This window comes from Megalops cyprinoides, chromosome 20 (genome assembly GCF_013368585.1).
Source record: "Megalops cyprinoides isolate fMegCyp1 chromosome 20, fMegCyp1.pri, whole genome shotgun sequence".
In the NCBI taxonomy this organism is placed as follows: Eukaryota; Metazoa; Chordata; class Actinopteri; order Elopiformes; family Megalopidae; genus Megalops; species Megalops cyprinoides.
The window spans coordinates 3468856-3489303 of NC_050602.1; the positions used below are offsets into that span (position 1 = coordinate 3468856).

The following is a 20448-nucleotide window of genomic DNA, read 5'->3' on the forward strand; positions in this document are numbered from 1 at the left end:
ACAATGCGTTTTGGGATAGATTTATTGCCGGAATAGCGCTGCGCTTGTTTCGTTTCACGGATGTAACAGGTGGACCGTTGTGTTGTGTTCTGTTGCAATTAAATGCTCTGTTGTAATTTCCTGGTCTGATTAATGTTTGATTGGCTGTTATACCTGTCTACTCTACTGAGTTACGCACAATGCTTTCCCAGGTGGATTAACGCCACCAATGGAAATCAAACCTAGTGAATGGTGCTCATTCGTTTCTTCAAGATATTCATCACAGTCAGCAAAATTTTACCATTTAACTAATTTCGATACATTTAAATGACTGTCATTATCTCCGCCATTTGGCCTGTGGAGGTTGCAAAAGAAGAAAGATACGTTCTACAGTAATGTCTCTTTAACATTGCCCAGGAGCACTATTGTTTGTAAGCAGTGCTTGAAGCAGAACAGATGTAGATAGATAGATAGATAGATAGATAGAGTACTTTATTTTTTCCCTAAGAGGAAATTCCAGTGTTACAGTAGCAATTCACAAAATGACAAAAGACACACATAACTTCAGAATAGAATACTTATATATCTGTATATTATATATACATATATATATACATTATATATACAATATGATAAAATAATGTAATACTTTCTAAACTGTTTTACCAGTGTCTGTTTTACCAGGTGAAATCTAAAAACAGTACCTCAGACTTAGCAGTACTTAAGTATAATTACTGATTTTAAACAAGAACAACAAGAACCAAGAACTCAAGAAATGGGCTTTATATTTGACTGTATCATCTCTAAAATTGTTTACTTAAGCAAAAGTAACAGACACTGAGAAAATGTAAAGTGTAGAAGAATGCACAGGATAATCTGCAAAGTATTTAAATAATGAAATGTGAGGAAGAATAAGAGGAAGAAGGGTGACAACATCAATGGTGTTGACAAGGGCATAATATGCCCATAAAAGGTTTGATAGAATGCCTGAGCTGAATATTTACAATAAATGGTGCTCCTCCCTGTCGTGTCTTCCTGTTAACCTTATAAATATGGCTCTGATGATGTAATGCACATTAAGATATAGGTCTTGTCCTGACTCTACGCTCTCTGTCACTCTCCGTCATAAGGTTGAGTGCAAGCTGAAATCAGTCATCATCTGAAAAATGAAAAGTTCAATTTTTTAACATGACACAATTAGAAGAGAGTGGGGGAGGCAAGGAGGTGCCAAGAAAAGGATGGTTTCTGTTCAGGACTGCCTCTGCCTCTGGGTTCAAATGCAAACACAAGGGTGTACGCCACAGTGGATGAATGAAACGTTTATAAGTTTGCATTTTTTTGTCAATGAGTAATAAAAAAATAAAAATGGACCTTGAACCCGACTGAGTCGTTGTTCTGCTGTTCGCAGTATTGTTACTAATTCATCCAGGTGAGTCTGTGCCTCAGGCAGAGTTTACCCCAGCGTGCTGTCAAGGTCCTGACTGACAGCGAGTCTGTTAAATACGAAGGAAAGGAAGATTAGGGGATTTGTGACGTGAGCAGGCAGAGATTATGAACCGTGAGTGCTCGTGTCTAAATGAGGAAGTGTGAGTGCGTCATTTTCCACAAGTGTGGATGCGGTGTTCAAAGCTGCCCATTTAAAATGCCTGGCCCCACCACCGATGACTTCAAGGTGACACAGAACTCGTGATATTCAAAGGCATGGCACAGTGTCCCTGGCCCCGCCTCCCAACCTCATGAAGGGCAGGGTAATATTAAAGAATTTCTCTGTGCCCTGGGAGGGCCACAAGGCCTGGCATGTGACAGGGTTTTTAGGTCATTGGAGCACATGCTGCATCAGGATTCTTTTTCTTTTTAGGGCAGGGTTATTTTAACGAAACACCCCACTGTACTTCATAAGGCTTATTGTTTATCAGCATTTTACCTCAGAAGACAGCTGAATAGAAAACTCTAAATTAATGTTTTCCCTTTGAGCCCAAAAAGAGGTGTGCCTATCTCTATACAGTCACACATTAATCTCACCTTGAGTCATCAGATCTTCAATTAAGCTGAGAGCAAAAAGAACAACTGAAATGGTTAACCTTATACTTTATGACATAGTAGACAAAATGTAGAAGGTTAACAAAGCTCCTAATAGTAACACATCTAAAGTAAGCCCCGAGGACATTTCGTCCAGGAGGGATTCAAGCCATTAAAGGTCAGTGGGCTGGAAAAAAGGATTAGCCTAAAGCTGTGCACAGGACCACCAGAAAGGTCTGGCCACGTCACAGGTAACCCAGTGATTCAATTAGCTAATCGGAAGTCTCTCTTCATCCTCATCTGACCCAGCTCTCATGCTGGCCTCCTTGCCTGCCCCTCTCCTGCAACCAGACACGATTCATAAAACCCTTGAGGGGGAGAGCAGCAGCAGATCAGCCAAGCACCTTTTTCAATTAGCTTCACCCTCTCTCATCTGTGTCGGATTCAGCTCGCCACTCTACTTAGTCAGTGTAAAGCCATTCACGCGATCTGGGATCATGTGTAAAGCCACATGTATGGGATTTCTTTTTTGTGAATGAACGGCCCATGACCTCATGGCTTTAGCACCGGGACGCATTGGGAGTTGCAGGTGTGGCTGGGTTCCCCCTGCAGTCGCAGTCGTGCAGCTAAGCTAGCTGTGCAAGCCGTTCTCCTGCCAAAGCATCCCCCCATCATCTACCGCCTCTGCTGTCATGTTACTCAAATCCTTCCCAAATTAGACTGTGCTGCAGTCACCAAAGCGCTTAATGAAGCCCTTGTGGAAAAACCCTTCAGCGACTCTGGAGGCGGCAGCTTTGATGCCTATTGGAAAATAAGAAATCACTGTTCCAAGAGTGGTCCCAAAGACATGAAGCTGTTTTGAGAACAAAATGGATGAGCTGAGGGAAAGAAATCTTGGGATCTTTTCAGGCAGGGCTGCAGCTGAGTGGAGATAACCATCAAAAACATTCTCTATGGCACATTAGAAGCTGCGTTGGTCTTAAGGGTTTCATTTTATTCCCCTCGCCGGCCTGTACTTTTTTGAGGGATGTGTTGGTAAGGGTAGCAGCCCCACTGTTGCCTTAACGCAAGGAGAAAACAGTACAAAATGGTATTTCTTTTCCATTCAACAGCCCCCAAGCAACCACAACTCAGCCAGAGCCTCAGTGATACTAGGGAAATAGAGAAGGATGGAGGCAAACAAAACAACTGCTGTAGGCAAAGTGGGTCGAACTGGTTTATTAGTCAAGAAATATCAGCAAGTCAGCTTGTAACAAAATTTTTAGAACTCCAGCTTCTCCGATTCTCAAATTCAACAGAAACAAGGGAAAAAAAAAACACTTGAGGAAAAGCATAATGCTCAAACACCACCTCAACTGTATGAACAGTTAGTAACATGGCAGTTCTGAAGGCTTCTTCGGCAGACAGAAGCTCTGAAGCATGGCGGTGTGTGCGTGTGTGCGAATCTAACTGGCACAATCGCTTTTCCTTTAACCACCGTCTTCCACTTCAATGTTATGACTAACTCACTCAGCAGCGTATACAAAAAATATAAAAAGGCAATCATAAAAGATCCCGCCATACTGGTGAAGCGATTTCAAGCTTTCCTTTAAATAGATGGCTGTATGTGTTATAACCTTTCTCTGAGTAAGGCATTTGTCTGCGGATACTCTGAGCTAAAGCTATGCGAAATAAGAGACCTCATACTGGTAAGGAGAAACTGCAGAATGTCGGTCTCTAGCCAATCAATCGAATTCCCTCCATCTGCATGATCAATCAAGCGCTGCATTCCAAAACCAACTAATAGTGGCACAGGCTGAAATGAGGTACATGGCGACTCGCACGGAAATCAACTGTGTCACGTTCCAAAAAACCCTTCTTTCCAAAAAAACAAACAAAAAAAAACTTGCAGATTGTACTCATTGGCATTTTTAGTAAGACAGTGAAATAGAAAAAAACAATATATACAGCACAAAATATCATATGCAATATGCAAAGGCTTCATGTTGCTCTTTTAGCAAACCAAATTAATGCTCCTGCCCATCACAAAATAAACCCTTCCCCCCACCCCCCATTAACCTCCCCCCAACCCGCTCATAGACAGAGAACTACACATTGACATCACTAAGCCTGTTAGTTTGAGAGAAGCAGTGCGGTGCGGTGGGGCACCACATCCTCATTGGGAGGCGAAGGCTTCCACACAGGGACTCCACTCGTTGGTCTCAGGGTTGTACACCTCCATGGAGTTGAGGAAGTCGTTGCCGTCAAAGCCGCCCACCGCACAGATGATGTTGCCCAGCACGGCCATGCCCGCATTGCTGCGGGCTGATGTCATGCTGCCCAGCATCTTCCACTCGTTCTTGGCCGGGTCGTAGACCTCCACACAGCGCAGGGCGTGGGAGCCATCAAACCCGCCCGCCACAAACAGCTTGCCTGTAGGGGGAGCGTATAAGTGAGTACACGGGTTGGTCATTTCACAGCAGGTAACTGAACCTTTCTTATTCTGAATCACTTAGAGACCTTGGATGGCATACATATCTATAGGTAGCCACTTAACTACCTTATAGCTGATAGCTAAATTAGAGGATAATTACTGTTACAGCAAGGGACATAACAATAGTTAGCTCGATACTGTATACCTTCTATAGTAGGAGTTGTCTAAATGGTAGCTATAGTTGTTGCTAGGGCTACAATGTCACATGCAAAGTAATTCACTTGCTCACCCTCATGCACAGCCACGCCCGCCCCTCGTCGGGCCACATTCATGGGGGCAACGAGGGTCCAGGTGTTGTTGTCGGGGTTGTAGCGCTCCACGGTGTTCAGGCAGTTCCAGGACTCTGCCCCTCCGATCACGTACATGAAGCCATCAAGCTCGCACACTGCAGCCTGGTGCCTCCCTGTGGAGAGAAGAAGCCCCCATCACTCAAAAACACTCACACTTTCTTCTAAAGGTTCAACTTTAAAGAGAGAAACCCAGGGAGGACAGGTCTGAAACAATGGTTCTCAACCTGTTGTCCAATCAGAATACAGTATCAGTAGGTGGCAAGCAGATTGGTTAAAAGGGCAGAAAGCCCCAAACCTCTTTGCAGATCTGGCTGGCCTATGCAGCTTGCATTGGGAAGCAGGCTGAGAACCACCAGCTGCCACGAATTTAAACCCAGGTCAACGTACTGATGTTGAGGGGGGCACAGTTGGTCCAGGTCTTGGAGACGGGGTCAAAGGCATCGCAGTTCTTCAGGCCCTTCTGCCCGCAGGGGTCTGACCCACCCACCACGTACAGCTTGTTGTTCAAGGAGCAGACACCTGTGGAGCACACTAGGGGGTCAGAAATGGAACGGCTGGCACCTCCTGCAGAAACTAGCCCTAGAAACTAACTTGTCCACCCCTACAGTGTTGCAGTGCCTCAATGCTGGGATTATGGAATCGTAAAAATCAGGCAACATTTCATCCATTAAGGCTCTGGGTCTGGAAAGAGGGTCGAAAACCTAACCTTAGACCTCACTTTTAAACATCACGATTACACTGCTAAATAAAGTTTCCAATTGGAATATTCAAGTTGGTACATTCATCTCTATTGGAAGTTTTTTTATCCCCAGCACAAGGGAAAATGTATGCGTGTGCATGTTTTCTTGGGCCAGCCTATTCACCTGCGTTGCAGCGGTTGGTCCGGAGCTCGGGCACCTGGGTCCACTCGTCCGACTGGGGGGTGTAGGTCTCCCCGCAGCTCAGCTCATCCGAGTGGCCGTTGGAGCCACCCATCACGTACAGCTGACCCTGCGCAGGAGCAAGGGAACACCGCGATCAGAAACACTTCCCACTGACTGAAGACAGTGGCAGACCTTGCGTCTGAGATGTAACAGAGGGGATGTACCATCAATACTGCCATCTGGAAGCGGGCCCTCGGAGTTCGCATCGGTGCAATAAAGGTCCAGCGGTCCGTCTTCGGGTCGTAGCACTCCACCGTCCGCAAGCACTCCTCCCTGTTGTAGCCTCCTGGGTGAGTGACATCACAGTGCATCAGATGCTGCACTCACTCTACAATACTGCAGTCCCATATGACAAATATCAATACTGCAGCAGTCATATGTGGAAGATAACATTGCAACAATTCTATATAACAGATAAACGCTGCAACAGTCATATCTGGGAGATATCTGTCATGTTGGACTGTTGCAATGTTGATCAACACTGCAGTGGTCCTATATGACAGATATTAAAAGTGCAGTGATTCTTTATTAAATATCAACCTTACAGCAGTCCAATGTGAGAAATCAACATTTCATCAGTGCCAGGGATACAATGTATATGCTTGTTTTTTCAAAATGACCTCTTATTGACCTGATATTTTAACATTTCGGTGGAGATGACATCTCTGAAAATTTAATGGATTCTTAAAAGTATTCAGAGAACGTTGCTCTTAAGTTGTGCCCCTTAGACAATTAATGTTCCACAGAATTAAGATCAATCAGTGGGTCATTTAATTGTTTTAGAGCCTGTTTGAGAAGCTGTTCCAGTTTAAGACACTGACAAAACCAGAATATTGAATAAAACACTGCTACTTTTGGTTTTTGTAGGTGCTAACACATCTAGCAACATTTCTCTCAAAAGGGACAGCAGACTGTCAAGAAATGTTAAGTGCACAGAAAGTGTAGGGAAGTGTAAGGAAATTAAATTTCTTCTTTTAGAGCTGTTTCACAGTCTTGATCTTTGCAACAGTGACTTCTCTGGCCCTGCCATGTTGGGTCTTGTAACCCATGACAAACCTATGCAAAGCATGCCCGCCCGCCCCCCAGAGCGTGAGGTCACCTGCGGCGATCAGCCTGCCGTCCAGCTCAGCAGTGCCCAGGCCCGAGCGGGCGTAGTGCATGGGTGTCAGCAGCTTCTCCTCAGGCTCGTCGGGCTGAGCCTCGAAGCTCATGCTCTTCAGCAGGCAGGGCGTGCTGGAGGGCGAGCTGAGGGGGCTGCTCCGGCCGTGCAGGAAGATGACACACAGCACGCCGTTCAGCACCGCCAGGCACAGGTAGGTGCTGTCTGGAGCAGAGAGAAGGCATCGCTTTACATTAGCTTAGCCATACTTACACAGCTAACAGTTTTTACATTATCCATTGATTTATCTGGATATTTACAGCAGTATTTTGGATTAATTACCAGGACAGAAGTGGGCTACTGTCTGAGGAATGTGGGGGGAGGGTCAACAAGGACTCTCATAGCCAATCAAAAGCAGTAAACAGGCACCCTAAATGCCTCAAAAGGGATCAATCTCACTCACCCACCATGTATAAACAATCCATACAAAGGCCAAGAAGGGAAGACCAAAACATTCACATTGAGCTGACTTTAGGAAGCCATGCCAGGCAATTTATTTACTGCAATTTCGTGCTCTGAAAGGGTGAAAAACATGTTGCACCAGAGGGATGCTACATACAGAGCATGGCTACTGATCTCCAGTCCTAGAATGCTTGAGTCTGCCAGGTTTTCCAGCTCTCTGAACTGACAGCCTGTGAAATGGGTTCATTCAACCTTATGATCTGTTTAATCTGCTGCTTGGCTAGAAGTAAAGCCTGGAGACACTGGGGGCCAGGATCAGGGTTAAATATTCCTAATGTGCAGCTCATTGAGGACATTGCTAGAGATTGTAGTTTCAGGGGAGGTCATTAGTGACACGGACGCAGACTCACTGGAGGTCTTCTCAGAGGCGATGTACTTCCACTCATGCTTGCAGAGCTGCCCCACGGATCCCGGGGAAAGGCTTCCAGAGGAGGTGCTGCTCATCTGTCGCTGGACACTCTCCCGCGGGACCTTCTTCTGCAAAAGGCCGAATAAAAAGAACGGCTACAGAACCTTTCTGGGCAACCTCCCCCTGCAACCTCCACCTCCACCTCCCCCACCTCCACCCTGCTACTACCAACCTTCCCCTGCAACCTCCACCTCCCCCACCTCCAACCTTTGCCCCACTGCATTTACTGTAGTGACCCTAACATCACATGATGCCTCCAACAGGCCACCCAAATGTGCTCTACCACGACCAGCCAGAACTAATCTGCATCTACCACCCACTCTCACTCTGCCTGCAGAATCTCTGATAGCAAACTTCCACAGCTTCCACACCATTTCAAGCACCCGCCCCCACCCATCCCTCCTAACACACAAGATATGCTAGAGTATACCCAATGCTTGTACCATTACCACAAGTCTCAACATTTAACCAGTGGAATAAGTATGACAGGATCAACCTCACGGTGATGAGCAGTACAGTTTCAAATGTTCTGCAGTTCCTGTACGTCTACCATTACCTGACTGAGCAGTCACATTAACACTGATCCATATACACACTTCATTTATGGACAATGACTTCACTTTGCAATGCAATGCTTTTCAGGTCCATATATAGATGTATAAATATAATCCATCTAGGTGTATGTGTGCAGTACCTGCACGAACTGGATGTGGTCATCGTCCCTGCCGTATGCCTCAGCCTGTCCCTCCAGCATGCTCCCATCGTGCAGCTTGTGATCGGCCGAGTAGTACAGCGTTTGCACCTGAAAGACAGCAACACAAGACCCATGTGGCTGTCTCCGTGACAACTAAGAACCCGGCAACGCCCCGGCTTGGTCCTCTGTGGCTCGATGGTGCAGGTGTCATTGGCGCTGGGGGATAAGGGAGGGGGCGGGGTAGGGGGCAGCTCCAAGTGGGTCTGGGTCCTTGGAAGGAGGGAAACTTCTTAGAAAAATGTAAAAAAGCCTGCTGCTGCTGTGGAGGGTCATCACAGGGTATTAGTGGCACCATTAGCACTTCTTTGCTAGAGAAGACATCTGGTGATGCCCTTCTTACACCATAACAAATCAGCTTCACAGGAACTTTTGCCTCACTTGGGTAAGGAAAAAATACTTCTGGCAACTTCACATGACTTGCTTTTGAATTCCAGCTTGTTGGTGTCACTGCAGTAAATGTCATCATGGTGATGGAATGGAGAAAAAACAGACTTCTGACTTCCAGCATAATTGGTCTTCTGAAGTTATGATCAATGATTGGCTAGTAGGGGTATACAAATCAGGAAAACAGCTTGCAGTTTTACTTATGGACCAATGAACTATTGTCTTCCCAGGTGCTTCTGCTCAAACAGCCCACATTCAGGAATAAGATGGGCAATCAAATCTTCTACAGGTTCCAAGATTTGAAATCAAGACAAAAGATACAAATATAAAAAATACAGGATGATAAATTATACAGCTGCTGCCATGAATGTGAACCATAACTGGAAAAAGGAAGGAGAAAAACACTTTGGGTATTGTTTGGTATTCAGCATTATGTGGCTCAGAGATCTAGGGCCATTTACAACAACTTCAGACTGCTAAAGGCGATTACAAATGCAATAGCTATTCCCGATTCAAGATCAGGAACAGCGGTTCAGGTTCAAAGAGTTTAGTTGTGGAGTGGTCAAGGTTATTGGGATTGGCCCCATACTGCCTCGTTGGAATGACTCCTTTCTGTGATTCTGAAGGGCATCACAGCCATTGCCTAGTTTAGCACTGACTGATGTCTGAGCAGATGTAAAGACTTGGTCAAAGACTCAAAGGTGCTCTAAAAAACATGCTTTAGCACCCCTTCTGTTCAAATTTCCAATTTCACTATATATGAATAATTCGGATGCAGCAGACACATTGGTGAGTGCACAGTATGTCTTTCTGTGTGTGGTTACAGGCTGAGAGGCTTGCAGGTACCAGAGATGTCTCAGATCACTCAGGAAAAAGCACTAGTGGGCCATATATAAGGAGTGGACAATTTCCTAACAAATATGTTTGAGCTCAAATATGAACTGCACAAAAGGGGATAAGGCACAGGTCATAGAATTGATATTTATCAATATTGTACTAAGTAGTTAAAGTCAACGGCATTGCTTTAACGCGGTGCCTGTTGTGGTGTTCGATGCTACATTTGGAAAACGGCAGGACAGGAATGGGATAGCTGGTAAAAGTGCTGCAGAGAGGTGAGCCAGATTAGCCTGGCTGGCTGGGGACCCGAAGCTGCTTCTGTGCCACTCATTACCGCTGAGGCCTCCAAGGGTGTCTGGCTGTCGTCGCTCTTGGAAATCCTGCTGTAGTTTGGTTAATAAACCTAAAGGGAAGATAAATCAATGGGGGGGAACAGGCGTTAGAATTCGCCCTCTCTGCTCAGAATCAACCTAGAAAGGGAGGAAACGTCAATAAGCATGTAAATGGAGGGGGAGGGGGGTTCCCCCGCACTAATTATCACCCCAAAAAAAAAAAAAAAAAAAAAAAAAAAAATACTGAAACACTAGAGCAAGGAGGAAGGGGAATTGCATGAGGCTGAGCTTGAGGGGGAGGGGCAGGGGGAGGTGTCTATGGGCTCACCTGGGCGTCCTCTCAGGTGTTCAGTGCAGGAGCACCTACTGCATAAATTTACACTCTTTAGATGAAGGCTTTGAAGAAAGGGAAAAACTAACAAAACCCAACACAAGAACAAACAGGATGGAAATCAACCTGTGAAAAGTGAGCGGTGGAGAGGGAGCAAGGGAAAGAGATAAAGAACGAGAGAGTGTTTTATCTCCGAAAATTTAAATGTATCTGAAAATGTGTCTTACATCTGAGACATTTGAAATTTGTGTTTTATCTGTCACTGTGTGCTGTGGCAATCAACTCACCTTGTCATGTCAATGTAACAGTTTGAGTTTGAATATGAATTTGAGAGAGGGAGGTAGAAACACTGACAGAGAGATAGAGCAAGGCGGAGAAAGGGACCCATAGAGAGCCCACGTCGGCCTTTATACTGACCTCCTCCATGAGTCTCTCCAGTGGCTCGCTGTTCTCCCACAGGCTGCGCTGGACCCAGTTGATCACCTTGGAGTACAGCTTGCCATTGCTGGGCAAACTCAGGTTGTCCTCCAGCATCACCTCCAACTGCAATGCAAAGGCAGGCCGGGATGATTACCAGAATAAGGTCACAAAGACTACCATTCCTATAACCGTGAAAAGGGATGGCCAACAGGCAGGGGGTGTACCTTCAGACGGGGAAGTTTGAGGAAGTCGTCCTGCTCCGAGATCTCCAGCAGGTGCTCCTGAATGTAGTCATCAATCTTGCTCAGGAGCCGCGCATCGCCCATGCTGCTAGCAAAGTGCCGGTAGGAGATGGCACTCTGGCAATCCATCCGTGACAGCAAGTAGTCCCCGCATATCTGCACGAAAGAGTGGGCCGCGTCATGGTGGGGGCTACAAGCAGACGCCAACTGACCTCCAGTCCAAACCCTGGTCCCAAAACCCTCTTTAACATCTCAGGAGCAGGTAAAACTGCCCAAAGTTTTAACTGGGGCTCCTGTTTATTTAGCTCCATTTTGGACCGAAACGCTTCATAATCCACTGCCTGGGTAGGGACTGTGTTCCATTTTCACTTGAGTGATGGGCAGAGAGAAGCCTTACCTGTTTCACTCTTTCCATCTTGAGCCTCCTGGCAGCAGAGTAGACATCTCTCACCAGTTCTCTATCGGCCTTCAGCCTACAAGAGACAGGCTGCTCAGCAAGCTGGTTCACACATGGTTGAATACATTCTACAACACTATAAATGCGGGCTAATGTTTTCTCATGTTTGGACACAATGCCATCAGAAGTATGGAGACTCACTGGGCGGTGTAGGCGTAGTTAAGCAGGATCTCCACCGCGTCAGGGTTCAGGTCCTCGAACTTGACGTGGGAGACACCGTGCTGCTCGGCGTCGCTGTTGAAGATCTCGAACAGGAAGGGGCTGCAACAGGCCAGGACCGCACGGTGGGCCATGAGCTCGTGGCCGCAGACCTGTCAGGATGGTGGGCGGGGATATAGGTGAGGCAGGGAGGCACTAACATTGTGGCTGTCAAGAGATTAACATACAAACCAATGACTGCAGGAAAGATGGCAATAAGTACTTCCTTTAAATTGTAAAATTAAAATATTACCTTGAAAAAAATTGTGTTTCACTGGATAAATTCCAAAGCATACAGCTAGCCTAGCCTCTCACACTTTTACAACTGCAGCTTGCAGTTTAATTTTAATGCCTTATGGGAGACCCTTTGCGACCCCAGCTAACACGCATGGAGCAATCAGCCCTTGCTGAGGGTAAAGGCCACCATGCATGCTTAAGTGAAGTGGGAATGCCACGCAGGATTAAGAGATTAACATCCCATTAGATTGCCATTACGCAAGACTGCGGTAACCCCCACCAACCCCGGTCGCTGTGACAACTACCTGGAGTCTGACGTCACAGAACTGGCCACTCTTGCGCAGGGCGTTCATCTTTGCCACAGTGGAGTCCAGGAAGCTGTCATCTTCGAACATCAGGCATCCGTTGGGAATCATGTTTGCAAATCTGGTGTTGGGCCTTGCTGTTGCAGACAAATGGGATTTTTAATTCTTCACAAAAAGAACACTACACACTCAGAACATATTCCTAGAAAGGTGATGCCAATTAATTTATGTCACAGAATAAGAAGCACTTGGCAGGTGAACTCATTATTGATCCATTTACCTAGTAGAGAACGCAGGATGTGGACAGATTGGCACCGGCGATGGGATGGGGCAATCGAAAAGGAGGAGCCTCAGCAGAGCAGATGAGAGGTGAATCTGAGTCTTCAGAGGCGAGCTGGAGGCAATGCTGGTCGACCAGGAGTTTGACAACGGACAGCAGCCGCACCAACACAAACTATCAGGCTTGAAGTGATTAATCAAGTCCTTAGGATCCCGTTAGCTATAGAGACAAGCTTTTTCTATGTTGATCATGCATTGTAACCTGCAAAGGGAAACAAGGAGAGTCTTGATCAGCTGAAGGAAAAAAAAGAACACACACTAAGGGGTTCTTCCCGGGAACTGACATCATTTCAAGAGAAATCGAGATTCCCATGGGATCCAAACAAGCTCAGATCAAAAAGCTCAGTCATGTGCAAATATACTGGGAAAACAAAATTCCTACATAAATATCCATCTCAAAGAGGTTGGCACACATTCAGACGGCGAGTACAATCACGGGTTTCCGCAGAAACAAGTTTCCTTATCTGGGTCTTCTGTTTTTGTGTTGTACCCATATGACTTCCTGTAGTTCAAAACAAACATACAAGCCACAACCAAAAACCACCTCCTCCATTCTCTCTTTCTGCAAGTGCACACCTCACATGCTGGACTAATCCGGCTCAGGCTCGCCTCGTGGGCGTTGCAACACAGCTAAGCCTGTCCTGATTGGTTCTCCCTTTCCATGTGGTGTGGGAAAATTCCACAGCCACACTATGGGCGCAAACCAAGACCCGCAACCAAACCAGCGCTATCCCCCCCCAAGCAAGAGACTTCTTGCTACTGTCAATCAACCATGTAGCTGTTCTGATTTAGAGCCTGTTACAGCCTCAGAAGGTTCTGGAAGCCTGCAGTTCACATTGTGGCATCGGCACACTTCTCACATATTAAACTGGGATTGGGGAATCCTTTTGTGTGTCATCTCCTAAGCAGGGCCACGGTTTCCGGGGGAGTCACATGGCAGACAGACTAAAACAGCTTGTTAAAACCTTCATGTTCCATCGCTCTTCAAACCCCCACCCCACCCCCAACACTGTGGGTTGGAACAGATTGTGTCATTTACTGTGCACATTTTTCACATTGGATAGGCAAGTGAAAGGTCTTCATGACAGCATTAAATATGGTCCAACAGCCAGAAAAACTGACTTTAAAGCAAAGTTACACTTTTTTCTGAAAATGGCTGTGCAAAAGACTCCTGGGCAGACGTGGTATTTACTGGTCTGGTAAATCTTAAAGACAACCTACTTGAAATGTTACTGCAACATACTATAAAAAAAAAGAAAAAGTAGGCTAACCTGTGACAGGATTGCAAACTATTGCATCATATCTTTCTGGTTAACATAGGAACTGCACTGGTGCCAGGGACAAGCGGTCAGGGGAGGCAGAGCCTCACCTGTCATACTGCAATGAAAACTGCTGTTACGAAAAGTAAAAATAAATAAATAAATAAATAATAATAATAAATAAAGATTTTTCCACTGATCTGTATTTAAATGTCATTTCTGTATGATTCCCATCATTTTTATAGTCAAAATCGCCAAATTTGCGGAGCTCGACTGCAAACACAGGAAGAGACGAGAGGTGTGGCAGTGACGAGCTCGGCCTCCCCTCTGATTACGCAACCCTTCAGAAACTGGGTGGAGCGCGGGTAATAAGCGCGTGCCTGTTACTATCTCTCTGTATGTCACCAATGTAATGATTGTAGACCCCTTCATTACATGTCCTCGCCTTCCATAGTCTTGGTAACTTATTTCACGTATGTGTATAAAGATATTTAGGCTCCCTGGTCTCATCATAAAACTGCAAAAAAAAGCACCAGGGGAGGCAGCTATCACATCTGCCGCACTGAGGGGGCGTGTCTTGAGCCCACGTAATTGGTGATGCTCACTCTCCCTCTACGTTAGCTAGCTCTAGCAAAAAATGTCCAGCGGCTGCAACTCTTTAGTTTTTTTTTTTTTTACTCTCGTTTCGTTCATCCCAAATACCTCTACACCATATGAGCTTCAAAAATGGAAAACGTTATATCTAATCTAAAAAAATGTCAAAATTGGACTTTCAATCCGGACACTGGATTCTGCTGTGGGCGAATCCATGACACAATGGGAGTTGTGGAACGCCAGAGACAAGAGTTTGACAGTTTCGATTCGATCGATTCGAGCCGAAATGCGTCACACTTGGCCTGACAGACATTGCTCGAAGTAAACAGCCGATAAGAGATGAGAGGAAAAGAATGGTTTATAACATTCTGGATAATATCAGTGTTCCACCGAAACCTAGGTTTGATCATTTCGGTGAGCTAATTTTCCTTGGTTTGGTCGATTGCACTGCCACTGATAAAACATACGGGAAAAAACCTAACCTACATACCGGGGATGGCTGTTATTGCTCTAAAAATAGCTGTGCGATATATCGCGATGGCTAATCTTGCAGCCCTACTGCCAATTGCATGGTGACTTTAAGTTACCTTTATTAGGTTCATGTGTGTGTAAATCTGGCTCTGCTACTATCCAATGCCTCCCCAGCCATTGACCTCACCACACGTCACTGACTGGCGCCACACTCCTGACTTGTTCCTCAAATAAACGAGTCAAACTACCTACGCCCTGGTCAGGAGTGGGGAAAACTCTACAGTGAAAATTTAGACTCGCTCCCCAACTAAACTAATCAAACTACTGATACAGAATGGCTGCTGTGAGCATGAAGACTCCGAGCTCTAACCTGCGGAACTGAGTAAATGACACTCACGATTCCCGCTCTGGACGTTACGGAGTTAAATTAAACCACGCTTTTAAAGCCGAAAGCCGCGTATGTGAAAGGGCCATGTGTATCACTGCTAGCTTTCTGCCTTTAAATGTGCAAGTAATTGCCCTTGCTGCGCTGGAGACTCACATGATCGGGAATACAGGACTCCCGTACTCAAATCACCACCAACTGCTTTCAAAGATAGCATTCAGAAAGCAGCCAGATAAAAATCAGTTTTTTTCCATTGGCTTAAATTAAAGAGAGAATATAACACATACCATCTTGAACCTCCTTCATGACGCATCTGAACTGACAGAGAGCAGCCAGGCGCAAACGTAGACAAGCACATCGCCAATTTGACGGCACTAACCGGCTAAAGGACTTCAGTTTTTAATTGAACCGGCCTCTATATGGCAGCCATGTCGCTGTCAGTCCAAACTCACACCACTTACTTCGTCCATTACACCTTTTTTCGCTTTCCATTCCCTATTCTTTGGAAGTTACGCAACAGTCATTCGGGGCTTCCTTGAGATGTCTCCCTTAATATTAACGCCTGCGTGTGAACACCATAAGGAAAGAGTGAGAATATGCTTTAGTGGAAAAAAAATCTCCACGCAAACAGGCTAGCTGGTAATACTGGGTAAACCAATGTAACAATATGTGAAACATTTGCAGCTAAGTGCAATAACACAAATAGGTCTACTTTTCTCCTGTTGCGCGGATTGTGTGCCCGATATAACCGATATTCGGTCGTCTGCGCAAAGGGGAGTTGCCTCTGACATGGACATCCACAAACAAGCCCCCTAAAAGACATCCTATGTTTGGCATGCTAATGAATACCCACGTGGCCCTCTGAACACAACAGTAATTAATCGCAAAAGGATAGGACAAAACATTCAGGAACACCTCTGAGACGAGGAAACTGCTAACTGAAAAGCATGACGCAATAACGAGCGTGCAAAGCCGCTGTTCTCTGGTACAAACTCGACAGCATCGCACTGGAATGAGCTGGGTTTGGGAGTTGGAAGCCGGATGCCTGTGTGTGGAGGAGAGTTGTAGGAAAGCTCGTCACGTTAGTCGATCCGACCTCTACGGGTTACGCAACATCTGGCACACTTCTCTGCTTGCCGAACACCACCGCTACTGATCGTGAAGAGACCCAGATGTAAGGACTTGTAACGGCTTTGAGAAAGCTGCAAGTCGGAGTTTATCCTCCAAATAAGGACAAAGCAACTTGTGCACTGTTTGGAGAAAGAGGAGAGAGGTGGAGGAGTGAGAACAAATTGGTACTAGGATCCAGACTCAAAAACGTTATTATTGTTATTATGTAATTGTACTGTTTCTGTGTGTTCAAGCTGGCGCATCTAATGAACCACTCCGAGCGTGAATAAACGCGCTAAGGTCTGCTGCAGTTAATTCGCTCCCTTCAACTACACTTTAGACTGCATGCTAGAGAAACTGAAAGAAACGCAAAACCAGTAGACAACACACGGACAAGTCAAACAGCAAAAACAATACAAGAAAATTCTTCGCAATTGCGACAGATCCAGCATTATGCCAACTGTGACACGGACCTTGAGCGCCCTTTTCAGTTGGCACGTGTTCCAGAGGTCGCGTTTTTGCCACCAATCCAACACCATAAATCAACCACAATACCAAACTGAACTGGCAGTATGCAGTGGATTGTACAGTTTATGTATATACAGGATATTCTGTAACACTGAATGAAATCTAAAAAATTGTCACAATATTCCTGGACTGGAGCGTGACTTCAGTAATTTAGCCACCCGAGGTCTTGCTAGAAACGCTTTACAACCAAAAAACTTAATTCCAAAAGCAAATCTGGAATCCCTTGCAAGCCTTTCACGGTTGTGAAGAACTCCTCTGCAGCGAAGGCCGTTATGAGCAGAAACTGTCGGTATTGCAACATTTTACGTATTCAATCTATACCAATTAATTTTAACCGTTATAATACACCCCGCATGTCTTAAACAGCCAACAGCTCTCCTGAAACGTGACGTGAGGTGTGGGATACCGCCACACCCTGAAGACCACAAGATACGAAAAGGTGTCCGTTTATCAGAGCTTCCTCTCTCAGGGCACCTCGGACGTTTAATTAATGTAGCTTAGTTAGCCAACAGATTTCTCCGTCCTCTTCCAGCTAGCCAGCGTCAGCATGATTTGTCATGCTAGCCAAATAGGATAGAGAAATTCCAATCCGCCTGCCAAGGTGTTGCCTCCTCCGCGGGCTGTCATTTCCGTCCTGAGATCCGTTTTAGTGATAGTCGATTTCGAACTATCTGTAAAACATATCCATGCTAACTTGCTAAGCAGAACACATCCCTAATGTGACAATTGGCTATCCAGCTAAATCTAAGAATGAAAATGCCATTCATTTAACGATGCATTCACTCGGGAAATCGCATTTCACTCCAATAGCAGGTTGGGCGAAGGGGACTCGCAAACGTTGTAAGAGTTCCAGTACAAATGCGTTAGCTAGCCAAGTAACGTTACAAGACCAACGGCGCGAAAAACAGTTAAATTAACCAACATCGATCACCTAATGTCTCCAATGTTTCTTTGTACATGCAGAGTACCGTTTACGAACCGCCCTTCTAAAAAGGAACGCGACATGACATGCTGATTGTAGTCATGATACGCAGCTAGCTGGTATAGCTAACGTCATTTTGCGGTTTGCAGGCTGTGTGCTTACATTTCGCTGACCATGTTTCACACCCTCCTGGCCTGATCCCTCTTTTCAAGGATTCCTATTGCTGAGGGTGTTTGTTCCATAGATGCGGTTGGCTACGCGACTTGGGAGTCCCGCTGGAGTGTGCCAATGAACCTGTAGCACATCAGGCTAGCTAGCGCACTAGCCAGTTACTCTCATTGCTGTGTGAACCCCCGATCACCGCCACCAGATCCAGTGGACTGGATCAGTCGTGGTAGAACGCCTCCACGTTACATTAAGCGAGCAAGCTAGTAAAGACTAGCTACATTCCTGTGATTCAGCCACATCTCTTAGCCAGATAGTAAGCAAGCTAGATATTTATTCAAATCATTTTGGCAGAGGAAGCAAAACAGATCTCTAGCATGCCATTTTCAACAGTTGATACCCGCTACCACTCTCAAGTAAGGCCTCGTAAATTGCTAGGTACCTAGCCAATTTAGCTAGCTAGCAATCCACAGCTAGCATTACCATTGACATCTACAGCAAACATCACCCAGCAATCTAGCTTTCACTTTCCGTTTTTCCATTTTAAAAATTAAAATTTACTGCACACCTTCACACGGTCACTTATACAATCACATATTGCTAAGAAGGTTTGCTGGCTGCGAGACTTGTCAAGACAATGAAATGGCAGTGAAATGTCTGACCACCACACCGAGCACATGTCCTTCTATTGGCTTTTAACAGTTAGCTAGTCATCGAGCTCTTTACAACCAACTATGTCCTTACCTGGTTTATCTGACAGCAGACGATCGAAGGCATATTTTGCTAATGCAGATTCAGAGTTGTCTGACACGGGTGTAGGTGCAGCGAGCCCGGTGTGCGCAAAGCTTGGACCTTCAGACAGACGCTCTCGCTGTTTGTCTCGTCAGTTCTGACTGGGTTCGAGCAGCGGAGGCGCGCGCTTAACAAAGCCACGGGGAAGCGCCACGCTGCCGGTGACGTCACCAGACTACTGCTCGCGATGTAGCAGGGTTGGGAGGGTCAGGGCGGGGCTCCGAGGAGGTCGGGCGGTGCTTAAGCATTGACCAAAAATTAGAAATATATGTAGCATGCGGGACTGGAAACTTTTCAGGGTTCCAGATTTTTCTTGATCAGATTCAGATTCTCCAGACGATTTTCTGTATTGCTCAGCTGGGAACTTATTATGAAACAGATGGCTAAAAGCACAATGTGATAGCATTGTGAAAACTTACGAAGAGAAACGACTGCCTTTCATTAAGTAATGACTTTTATCTATTTAATTTAAGCAGACCTCCTTCACCGATGTTTTCAATGTTCACTTACATTTCCTAAACCTAAGATACATTTCAAGCACAGTGTCTTGATGAAAATTAGAAGCTGTATTTTGAATAGAAACAGAGGAAGCAGTACTGTATTTTTTGTATAGGAACAGTTTTTCTGAGCAACAAATAGCTTGGTAGTGATAATAATAATGTACATTCAGCAGGGAATTTATAATTCCTTAGCGAAACTGATGGCAAATGATGCGTACGCCGCCACCCAGGGCTATACTACTAAGACTGTGATGAATAACAGTTTCATGAACAATTAGTATGACGTTGAGGTCACGCGAGACGTTCTATGGAGGACCATGTGTGTTCTTAAAACACCTACAGTGTAATTTGCTTCGGCGTGCGTTTCCTGCAGCATAGTTTTAACCATTCAAAAGACAGTTTCCCATGTACAAAAATCCATTGTGTATGTGTTCTGAGACAAACTGTATTTCACGATTAGTCTAAATGCACGGCAGATCTCGTTTTCATTGAAGCGGACACTGTAGCCTCCTTTGAGGAATATCCCAGCGCACTGGCAGCCAGAACTGCCTTGAGTACGATTGACGTCAGCTTGGAGCAAGATCTAGAGTGCTTAACCAATAAGGCATACGGCTTACCAGTGTAAATGGTAATTAGATTAATGGATCAAATGGATCCCCTTTTCTAACCCGGACAGTCTGGTTTCTGGCCTCTGTGTCTGTCTCAAATTATCCCTAAAGGCATTTTGTGTGTGTGTGTGTGTGTGTGTGTGTGTGTGTGTGTGTGTGCTGTGTGTTACAAACACAAACGACAAGAAGGTGCCAGCCCTAATATTTAGAGAATTTTTTGTCCTTTAAAATTCAGTGGTTGTATTTGCAATTAACTGTATACCATACTTATTTTATTCTTTCAAACCATGGGAAGATGATATAGTGAGGCTCATTAACATAAATAAAAATCTCAGTCTATTACATTCCCAGTCTATATATTTGTGCTTTCATGTTTAGTTGGTGTTTTTTTTCCATATTTGTTTTTTAAATGAGCTAAAAGCCAATGCACTTGATGACAAAACAAGGAAATACCAAGCAACTGAGCACCTGGTGACTGTACATATGTTACAGGACCCTGGTGACAACAATGCATGTCAAACATGCGCCTACACAGACACTTCTTTAGAAACTGTCATGCGGAGG

General features: G+C 45.3%; 1 protein-coding gene across 1 annotated transcript; it reads right to left on the bottom strand.

Moving 5' to 3' along the window:
* Positions 1-3201: 3201 nt before the first annotated feature.
* Positions 3202-18889, bottom strand: LOC118795572 (influenza virus NS1A-binding protein homolog A-like). Its single transcript, XM_036554152.1, has 15 exons — positions 18729-18889; positions 12492-12752; positions 12212-12348; positions 11613-11782; positions 11412-11487; positions 10997-11170; positions 10770-10895; positions 8409-8516; positions 7656-7782; positions 6784-7008; positions 5849-5970; positions 5625-5751; positions 5149-5280; positions 4701-4874; positions 3202-4410 (listed from the first exon to the last, which is right to left on the bottom strand). Exons 3-15 carry the CDS (start codon positions 12320-12322, stop codon positions 4154-4156), a joined length of 1929 nt encoding a protein of 642 aa, XP_036410045.1. The 5' UTR covers positions 12323-12348; positions 12492-12752; positions 18729-18889; the 3' UTR covers positions 3202-4153.
* Between the last annotated feature and the right edge of the window lie 1559 nt (positions 18890-20448).

Excerpts from the sequence above, each read along its gene's own strand:
- LOC118795572 (XM_036554152.1), bottom strand. The coding sequence starts at position 12,322 with ATGATTCCCAACGGATGCCTGATGTTCGAAGATGACAGCTTCCTGGAC. Across the intron at positions 8,517-10,769 it reads TGGAGAGACTCATGGAGGAG|GTGCAAACGCTGTACTACTC; the intron begins GTCAGTATAAAG and ends GCTGTCTTTCAG. Across the intron at positions 4,411-4,700 it reads GGGCGTGGCTGTGCATGAGG|GCAAGCTGTTTGTGGCGGGC; the intron begins GTGAGCAAGTGA and ends CTCCCCCTACAG.